Below are 10,908 nucleotides of genomic sequence, written 5' to 3'. Positions count from 1 at the left end.
AGTCTCTCTGACATAGTCAGATGTTTCTATTGTCAGTTTTACATTACCACAATAACCAATATTTATTTTATCTGTACAATTATCTAGGGTGGTTGTTAAAAATTAAAAATGTCACAGGAAGGACAACTGTTTTAGGAAAGTAAGTTTCTGAGTCATTTACTCTTGTCTGATCCTGGAATTACAGGTAAGTTTACAATGTTTTCTGTATTTTTTTTTTACCGAGGAATCCGATATTGGGAAAAATCTTTTATTGTATATTTATGAAAATCAGAAAATGTTACTCAATTTAGAGGCAAACTAAACATTACTAAGATGTTTTCATTAGACTGATGGATATTATAAGGTATCAACCTTACTGACGCTCCAGTTCACCAATATCAGACACCGCCCCTGGTAAGTCTCTGTTGCTCGGCGTTACCACATGGCCCTTTGTATGCCAGACATCTGGTTGTGATCGGCCAAATGGCGAAAAACAATTCTGCTCAGCCGCCAGCGCCTCTTCACACCGCGTGGACGGGATGTAAGCACACATCGGTTCCTGATCCGCACTGGACAGCTGTCTTTGGGTAGTGCCGCAATCTCCTTGTCTGCTATTTCCTAAAACAGCAAAGAGAGAGAACACACAACCAATAGATTGTTCCAACCGACTGCTTTCTACCAGAATTGGTGTTTAGACATAGCTACTATGCGACCTCCGTTTGCACCATTGGACCTGGATATCCATGTGTGTTGCTATTACACAAAGCATCAGACGTATATTCTATTAACTTACTCCAATCACTGTTAATTATGTTCCTTACGCGTATGCTAAAAACATCTAATTGGTTGTAACCTGGTCTATACATGTGGCACTACTGCTTAAACAGCTTTGACCTTTTAGAAATCACCTACCAACGTAAAAAAAGCTGTATACTCCAACTCAATACATTTTTAATCATATATCCTATAGGTAAATAAAGTGGAATTATATGGTTATGTTTCAGCCGCTGTAAAAACCTCTGCCTAAAAAAATGTAAGGTGGTGTAGAGTGGTGGGAGACTCATACTAACCAAGCATTAAGAGTCTAACCCATACCAGGGGCTACCCCAAGCTCTCAATCAATACCTCTCACGCAGAATGCGAAATAGAACGTGTAACATACCCGCAGTTCTTTAGGAAGGATTATGTTCTTCCGCAAAGCGTTGATCCGTAACCTTTCATCAGCATACTCATACGCCATTTTCCTCCTCTTTACATCCCGCAGCATACGCCAGTCCACATAGTAGCTGCGCACTTGATTTGAGCATGCAGTGGCAGGCCAAGAGATGAGCTGCAAGATTTTTAGTTTAAAAAAAAAAAAAAAAAAAAAAGGAAAATAAATATGCATAGTGTGGCTCACGGCTTCACCTTACACAGCACGCTGGGTACGATGAAGGGATAACAGCACAGATATGTCGGAACTGATTTCCATGTCCTCCTTCCCGCTTTAAGTTGCGAAACAGGCACAATTCTCACTTTAAACGGGCGTTTTTTTTAAACAGTCGTATATACTTATTACGTACTCTGATATGCATTGATTATCGGTGGGGCTCACGTATGACCGACAGGACATGAAGCTGGTTATGCAGGGATTCATTAACCCCACAGAGGTGAGGCTAGGGGCTTTTCTTAGACAGTTTGACCTATTAAGGGGTATTTATGTAAAGCAAGTGATTTAGTAGAAGATGTGTATTTTACTTGCGCGGTTTCATTCTTTAAGCTTTTTTTAGTTGGTTCTATACACATCATTGTAGCTTTTAGGTTTGAAATGCCCATTACTCACACAGACCCAGCTTCCAAGCTCCTGCAAAGGATGGACAGCAGGAGATGGAGGGACACGGATTTCTGTCCAAATTAGTGACACTCGTTAATCCCCAGCCTCATACCGCACAGCAGCTCGCCGGAGAACAGAAGCAGAAGCAGAACACAGAACTGGTTCTGGATGAGCCATAGCACCTCCAGCACTTCTATGTACATAAAGTACAAACTCTACGTACTCTCACATTATCACGGTGCCCCGCATATTATCGCCGTGCCCCGCCGGTCCCTCTCGCAGCACGGACATGTCCCTGCCACGCCGATGACTTCTAGTTGCCCTATAATATCCCCCAGACATCCTAGTTTACGCCGACGTTTCCGTATCTTTCCGGTTTACTTCACTCTATATCCTTCTCACTCCCACCCCGTTATCCCGTTCACACACATCTTTCTCATCCACAACCACTTCCTCAGCACCATGAAGCGCCATCTCTCACCTGCCGAGCACTCCGCAACAATCCTCCCAACAAGGACGCCGCCATCTTGCCTGGAGTGACAATTCAAATACAGACAACTTTATTCCTCTGCACACAGCAGCGCGAGGTTATTGCTGTTGTCAGCCGTGCTGCGTAATCGGTGCTATCTCCAAGGGAATGGCGCGAGTTAGTTTGCTTGAGGTATGGAGGAATACTAAGGACACAGATGTCTGTTCGGGTGAAAAAAATATACTGTGTTTAAAACAAGCACCCAAGTGGCATAAACCTGAACACATATTGTATAACGCCCTGCGGTATGTGTGATGTATAAACTTATGGAAGGAACACGTTTCACATACTGCAAGGCAGAAAACATGCCCAATGTGGCCACCCTACCCATGAATCATTTGATCCCTGAGCCCACAGAGAGGGCCACCATGAGACCCTACCGGTAGAAGTAGGGCTAAGATTGATGTGCTTTTTGGTGTCAGTCTATACAAGTGAAGTCCACCTCCTTCTGTGGTGACCAGGTGTGTATTTAAGCTTTGTGCTGCTGCCCACAGCTAATCAGTGCCTTTGTTGCCCCCAAACAGCTTAACAGTGCCATCTTTGCCCCCAAATAGTTTGCTTCTGCCATCTTTGTCCCTGAGCAGCTCAAGAGTGCCATCTTTGTCCCTGAACAGCTTAACAGTGCATCTTTGTCCCTGAACAGCTCAACAGTGCCATCTTTGTGCCCAAGCAGCTTAGCGCCATCTTTATGCCCAAATGGATATTAGCGCTCTGCCACCTGAAGCAGCCTTGGTGCCAATTTGATGTTGGCAGTTATTATTGCTCTTTTGAAATTATTAAAGCAGTTATTATGCCGAAAAAAATGTTGAGGAAAGATTTGTATTGCAACGTAACGTTAAGCAAAGAGACTGCAGCTATATTTCTCTGACACTACAATCTCTAGAAAGAGCCAACAGGTATGGAGCTGTGCAATTTTTTGTGGAGCTGCTGAGCAGGATAGAAAGGACACAAAACAAAAAGGTAGAATTCTTGCCCGTTTTATGCTGTCCAAAAAAATGATGCCTAGTTGTTTAGTTGTTCCATATTGGAAGGTAATTGAACGTGTCATTCGTGAAGTAAACGACCCCGCGTATATTTTGACCCCTGAAGCAGTCCTATTGCATCACACTTCTCTTTCACTGACAGCATACAAACACTCAGTCACCTACCACATACTCAGCGCAGCCAAGGCAGTGATCCCGATATGTTGGAAGAAAAAGGAAACTCCTCCTATGCACATCTGGCTTAGCAAGATGCATTTTATTTCACAAATGGAGGAATTGGTGTGGACGTCCCGTGGGAAGGAATTCCAGTACAATCGACGATGGTTTTGGTGGAAGGACCTTATCTCTTCTCCTAAACTTCCTGAGATACTGCAATCTGTCAGATAGACCTTTTTGATATTACTACAGGCCTACCCCGCCTCTTCTTAATTGATCTGTTTATTCTTTTCCTTTTATCGACTGACACCGTCAACACGCGCATCGTTTAGTTTGTGTTTTTTTTCTGTTGTTTATACAGGTTCTTATGTGCCTTTTAATATTATGCCTTGGCTCTCCGTTTATTCTGCTGTGGACTACCTTTGCGGCCTCAGCGATGGTTTCATACTACGATGGTTACCGAATTCCCATCGCACATGAATCGCTAATCTGGTATCTGCCTGTATAAGTGTATTCTGTTCTGCACCACTGTGATTTATGTCTACACCCATGTATCGCTTACTGATTGTATGTTATGCTTTTCACTGTATAAGAGTATATATACTTTCTTTATGTGACTTTTTGTACACTACTCGTTTGGATGTACTTATGGGTGTGCTGAACCGACGTTACTGTTGTATAACATCCTATTTCGCAGTATTGTGCTGTGATGTCTTCTGTTGCTTCTATTACAATAAACGGAGAATTTACAAAAAAATGATGCCTAACTACACGTTCAGCGAGAAGTGGAAATGCGTTTTGCCATTACATAGATTTAAAGGGAAAACTGCATTGCAACGTTAGTGTGACGAGAACCACAGTGGCCGGTCTATTCCTGGCCTTCGTTGGGGTCTTCCAACCAACCAAGGATACCAATGGATATGCTAAGAAAATGACCAGTGAGGGACCAGGTGGGGCGGAATATGAAGAGTGATCACTGACCCTCTAACCTGTAATTAGGCACTCTGTAAGAATGCACACAGGCAGCTTGATTAATCCCCTTTGGCTGGGGCTGCATAATGCTTTGCTACACCCTGGTTATGGGATATTTTAGATGTTTTAGCTGTTTTTTTGGTGAAACAAATATGTTGTTCCGATGACATGTGCATTTTATTGTGTACATTTTCATGAATGAGCCAGTAGAGCCCAAGCTGAGCCGGCCAGTACAGCACACTCTAAAGTGTGAACTGAGCCGGTGGAGCACACGCTAATAAAAACATTTGCATTTTTATTTGACATGTGAGATTCTGTGGACTAGTGGACTACACGTTCTATCATGTTCAGTGTATATGATGGAGGTTTTAATTCAGATGAACTGAAGCTCCAGGGTTGCTTGTGGATTCCTTGAGCTATCAACTACAAGCACTGATACCGAATGTCAGTAAGAATAAATATTTTGACATTAAAGGTCAGGTGTAATAACTAAGATGCCCACCAGGAGGAGTAGTGTACTAAATATATTCATTTCTGGATTGCTGGGATTTTGCATTCTCAGTAATAATTTGTGTAATGCATGCCACTTTAGATGACCCATGCGTTGGTGTGTGCATTTACAGCAGGTTGCCTATTAAGCTTCATGGGCTGTCTGCACCCTGCATTATTAAATTATATTATAATAATCCAGGGCACAAAATAAAAGAACTGTTGGGAGAGTAACTGGACAGGTTAACACTTGAATGAAAAATCTCCGTTAATGTTAGATATTATTGCTTGCGCATTCCACTGGCTGCCAAAATATAGCATGTAGCAACTCTTAAATGCATCTACTGTGTGTATGCAACTTTAGGCTGAATAGATTTCTTCTTTATCTCCTTGTATTTTTATGTGGGCTGTGTGAGGAAAATCCTCATCAGAATTCTTATATTGACCTTTTGTACACTTCAATGAAGTGACGTCTCTCAAAAGTCAACAGAGGCCATGTCAAGAAATCCAAAATATCTGTTGTCTTTTAAACAATCCTAATGGCTTGCGGTTTAATTTCACACATATACACATTTAAGGCCACACAGAGCTGCACCTGGGCTTTTTAAGGTAATGGATTCAACCATTGTTATGGTTTCTTATGGATTTTTGTTGTTATGGGTCAAAGTTTTAGACTTGAGAACATCTTCTGATCACCAAAAATACCAAACGGGTATGGACGCCAGTGCTGGCTGCCACTCCAAGATCTGGGCCTTTTAGGTTGCACTTACCTACATCATATTTCCTCTTATGGACGGCGGCATATTCTGGCCTAGGCTGGCAGGTCCAGCGGGTGGCACCCCGTCTGCTGCAAAAAGTCTGACAGACAGCCCTATTGGGCGACTAAGACCCTGCGTATCGTTTCTTAATGAGCCGTTTACAAGAGAGATTTCTGAGCTACCTAACAAGCCCGTTATTAATATAGAGGCCCTTGCCGAGCTGTCACAGACCCCACAGAGTGCCAGATATGATGTCATATCCTGGCACTGAGCAGCTATGACAGTGGCCACAGAGGGGCACTGCCCTGAGTCAGGCCTTGGACAGCTCCCAAATGTCTCTGCTTATGGGTTATCTGAATAAAGCACACCACAGGCCTTAAAACCACAAACTCCTTTATACTACCTTCGCTGGGACCAATACAGTAATATCACGTTTTTGTCTTATTGCCATACCTGGGAGCATCTCAGGGTTAGCCCCAGAGGTCTTTCTCTTCTCTTCCTGAGGGGAGGCAGCAACCAGTATCACCAAAATCAATAATATATTTAAAAAAAGGAGAAGTAGACAGGACTTGGTTGGGGAGTAGCGAGGGCTTGACTGAAGAATGGGCCAGACTTAACACTAAACTGCTCACACGGGGATCACACACTGGCCTGGAGGCCCGATAATCATTTGGAATTTCCATAGCATTTGGTTGAACTTACCGGATGTAAATGACTACTTCTAGTACAGATGATGCAAAAGACCCCAAAACCAAAGTGTTCATCACTATCAGGCTGGACAAAGCTTGATATTCCCAGGTTCAGGCATCAAAAAGAAAAAAATAGTTATTTATCAGAAGTTCCTGTTCCTGGCCATGTTCTGCTTACCAGGCAACGAAAGAAACAAGAAAAGAAATGATACTTTCTCAACTTTTTCAGACCCTTTTGTAGAGTACAGATGTGAATGGCCCCTTTGAAAACCCTATTCCTTAGTTCTCTGTATTGTTTCATGCAGTAGCAATCATCCCTAGGGATACTTGAGATGTGTGTGAAAGGTCTTATATCTAGGGGGGTCACAACCTCTAATATAAAGCCTTTCTACTCTTTCCTCATATTCTATCTAGCCAGTGATCACAAGTCAGAAGTTAACTCTCCCATATTTAAAAGGTTTAAAGTATAACATTTCAAATGTTCATTCCTATTGTAATCCCTTGACGCTGGATAAAATATTGAGATGTTAAGGAGTCTAATCCAAATGTGAAGGCTTTGTTAAACCTTTTCACTTGTAACAGATTAAAAGTCTTTACTGCTTGTACTGCTCCATGGAGTGACCTGTCTTCCATAGGAAAGAAACATTAATTTGCATTAACATGCCCTGTGGTTTATCCCGAAGCAACGTCCCTTTGCAAATTGTAGGATTTCTATTGCTTGCGGTGATTTACTTAGAGCAGATGGGGAGTTATAGGTAAACATACATTTTGATGGCACACGTACATGTAAGACCCAGAAGAATGCCATTATCTTTACTACTGAATGAAACTTATTTATATACGTAGTCAAAACCAAGTAAAATATGTTCATTAGTTTTCTCTGCTACATTGTAATTCCTGGCTTTTGCCTTGATATATAGCATTCCTAATTCCACATCTGTTTCTGTTTTTATCTCTCAAACTTAGGTTTGGTTACCATACATTAAATTTGTATCAGTGTATCTTTATAGCTTTTTTTGCATGCCTTCCCCACAGTTAACTCATTATCTCCTATGTAGTCGGCTTGTACTCCTAAGAATTAGTGATAAGGGTGTGAGACAGAAAAAGTTTCTTTGATACATTCACAAACAGCAGACATTCTGAACTCATAGAAAAGAGAGATGTCAGGTGAGAAAAGGGAAAAGGGGTATTTGTGCCCCTCCTGAAGTGGGATCTGTCGTTGGAGTTGCAGGGTGAGTATGGAGCAATGTCGGCCGGTGACCCCTCCTTGGTGTGCCAGATGGCCATTGTGGGCCTGGGAGGTATAGATCGAATCAACTGCTTGGGAAGATTTCCTCATAGCACCTAGGACAGTTTAAAATCATGGGAGTTGTAACTCAGCAAAGGCTGGAGAGTTACCCCCTAGCTACACTTTTATACCATGTGCCAATGATATTTGCATATAGGCATGGCTACCAATTTCTCCCTCTATGTGTATAAACATCTATAATGAAGATTAATTACTATGCTCTTTTTTAACAGATTTATAGAGTCAGTAATTTGGTTTATGGCTGTGTTTAATTAATTGTATATTGTTAAAATATGCATACCACATAAAAATGAAGAACACATGATTTAGCCACTGTGTTAGGATTTAGAGATTATTTTTCACTTTGAAGCATTACTTAACAGATACTAATCCTCTAGATTCTATTTGCGACTTTGTACCCTGTAGCCTATTGAAAAGAATACAGCAGCGTAAACAAATAGAATTAATTTGTTTGCATGATACATTATCAATAAACATGGAGAAAATCCTAATTTATTGAACAGTACTCCTTGGGCAACTCTGTATATGTTAGGTCTGACTAATAGATGGGAATTTGTTATGTAGAAAGACAACTTATTACAACATTACTGGAGGACTTCATCTGGTCCATGGACCATTTTGTAGAATAACAATAAGATCTGGAATGGCCATAGTGCATACTGGCCATACAATATGTCTAGTTGGTCAATGGATTGTTTCCTTTATAGATACGTCCCACAGTGTGGTTTAATAGTTAGCCCCCGTCCACACCTAATTAATAGTATCAATAAGAAAATGACTAATCATTAAACCTTAGAAGCTTACGGTATTTTCATATGACAAATACATCCCAATATGCTGTGCAGTTTATAGTATATTATATACAGTATGTATCACCTATTGTGGATCATTGTTGGTCTTCCTTTGGTAAACAAGATCAACAACTGTGATGTTGATCCTACAAACAGAGTTACACTTATATTCGCTGACTCTAATGAGTCGAAAACTGAATATATCTAGAATAGTCACATGAGTATAGGCTGAATTTTGTCGAACATGCATTTGTGCTCAGAAACTGTCAAGAAAATATGATGGTTTATAGATATAATATGATGGAAAATTATAGTTAGCTGATGTTGCGTGAAATGGATGTGTAGAAGGTGGATGTGAATTTAAAGTTTGTGGATAAGGTTGTTGTGTATGAAATGAAGTGTATATAACGGAAAGGAAAAATGCTTTATGCTGTGTGACTGCAGACAGAAATGAAGACCAAGGAGCATATATTTTTTTAGTAGATACTGGTGCTAAAATCTGTGATCTTTTTCAAGTGGCCAAGTTCTGCTTTTCATTAACAGTATGATACTCATGTCGGGTGGTCTCACCGATTTTACTCAGATGTAATCTCAAGCTGTTTTTTCATTATGTCAGATGCTGTCATCAAAAATATTTTTTATCGTTCTGCTGCGTGAGGTTGAATGCTACAGAGCTGCATGAAGAGGATCCCAGGGGAACAAGGGAGTTGGAGTTTTTTGGATCATCCGGTATCTTAGCAGTTGCACCACCACTGGTCTGGTCTTCAGAATGAATTCTATGTGGCAAACATTATGCTGTTTTGACCTTTTTTCCAAGGCTCATACATTTGTAGGTGTGGTCTAAAATCCCATTATTATAAAATGTAAAAGAAAGAAAACATTCATATTAATAAAACATTGAAACTGTCATGTATTGTGTTGCATTATAATAGTTTCCACCACGGGAACCAAAGTAAGTTATCGGTACCCATGTCTCTGAGTCCAACCTTCCAAAAAAGCTTAGCTGCATTTGGGGATGTGGCTAGAGGAGTGCTGATGTATGATTGGCAGTACATTTAGGGCAAAATGTATCAATGGGGCCAGTGCAGGGCCATACACATACCTTACTCCTTTTCACTACACACAGCTTCAGTGCATTGCATGGACTTCACATCTTAACAGACTAGTCAGTGAGATCCTCTCAGCCCCATTGACCAGTGAGGGAGGTTGAGTTCTAAGCGGCCGTTGGATCTGTTTATACAGTAAATCTACTTATGAGGCTTTGTTTCATTGGAAGTTTGCAATAGCAACAAAAGACAATACCAATGGAAGGAACATGGTTATTATTCGTATGAAATGTTTTGTGTATTTGTAATCTTCATTTTTTTATGCACTCTAATAACTGTTTCCTGTCATGTCATGCTATTACAATGAGATGAGAATACAACCCTAACAATAACCTTAAAATTCAAAATGAACTATAACTTGGACCAATCTATTAGAAACATGCTGAGGATCACTCATGAATCTCATTTATCAATGAGCTTCAACAACACCCCAGCCAATGTATCTCTTAACGCAATTGGGGTGCAAATGCTAAGAGACCGTGTTATAAATTGTGCTTTATAGGAACTGAGACTACATTGCGTTTAATGTTTAGGCTGTTCTGTTACTTGGCCACTTATATAAAATAGCAACAAATAACTGAAGCTTTTGCCTATTGAATGTTTGACTAATAAAATATTCCTTTTTGTTATGTTTAGACTTTTTAGTTTTTTAGTTTTTTACTGTGCAAGCCAGATTATAGGATATATATTTTCTTTGTGAAGATTCAAAGGTCAAAGCTCAGTTTTCCTGCAATTTTCATAGATTTAAATGGGTTTACACCTTTTACATTGACTTTTTAATCTCTCTGAGTTATCTGACCCAAATTGAATCAGCTTTCGCATACATTGTGACACAGAGTAACAGCACTAGATTGCTCTGTTTTATATATCTATGATGTAGCTCCAATTTTATTAGCTGTCTGATACATTGAAATGAAGACTCGAGCTCCGTACACGTATTCATGGGTCCGTAAAATTGCTGATGGAATTCAATTGATTTATTTTGTAAAGATGATACTTGTATCTCAAGAGTGTGCTTCGGGGCTTTATTTGCTCTGATACATAGCCGTTCTCTGTGCAGTAATAAACATAGTTTGAAATGAAAGTACCTTCTTGATTATTAGTTTAAAGGGATAGAATACTCTCATGACAAATAAACCTTATGGTAAAAAGAAGTGCTGTTTGATGTAAACATTTCCTCTATCATTTCCCCAAAAAAGCCACCATACATGCCAAAAGCTAAGAGGACATGATATACTGAGTGACGACATTACAATGCTGTCAACGTATAATGGCAGATGTTACATACGCATCAATGGAGACACTAAACTGTTGGCAAGTATGTATTACTACCT

The 10,908-nt window shown here is 40.3% G+C and overlaps 1 protein-coding gene across 1 annotated transcript; it reads right to left on the bottom strand.

Annotated features, from left to right (window-relative positions):
• Positions 1 to 245: 245 nt before the first annotated feature.
• MRPS14 (mitochondrial ribosomal protein S14) lies at positions 246 to 2,385 on the bottom strand. Its single transcript, XM_053469151.1, has 3 exons — positions 2,274 to 2,385; positions 1,142 to 1,309; positions 246 to 597 (listed from the first exon to the last, which is right to left on the bottom strand). The coding sequence occupies exons 1-3, from the start codon at positions 2,316 to 2,318 to the stop codon at positions 415 to 417; spliced, it is 396 nt and encodes a 131-aa protein (XP_053325126.1). The 5' UTR covers positions 2,319 to 2,385; the 3' UTR covers positions 246 to 414.
• Between the last annotated feature and the right edge of the window lie 8,523 nt (positions 2,386 to 10,908).

Source organism: Spea bombifrons, chromosome 6 (assembly GCF_027358695.1).
Source record: "Spea bombifrons isolate aSpeBom1 chromosome 6, aSpeBom1.2.pri, whole genome shotgun sequence".
NCBI lineage: Eukaryota > Metazoa > Chordata > Amphibia > Anura > Pelobatidae > Spea > Spea bombifrons.
The sequence above is the reverse complement of the archived record's forward strand: the minus strand, read 5'-3'. Positions and strand labels throughout refer to the sequence as shown.

Excerpts from the sequence above, each read along its gene's own strand:
- MRPS14 (XM_053469151.1), bottom strand. The coding sequence starts at position 2,318 with ATGGCGGCGTCCTTGTTGGGAGGATTGTTGCGGAGTGCTCGGCAG. Across the intron at positions 1,310-2,273 it reads TGTTGCGGAGTGCTCGGCAG|CTCATCTCTTGGCCTGCCAC; the intron begins GTGAGAGATGGC and ends AAAATCTTGCAG. Across the intron at positions 598-1,141 it reads TCCTTCCTAAAGAACTGCGG|GAAATAGCAGACAAGGAGAT; the intron begins GTATGTTACACG and ends TTGCTGTTTTAG.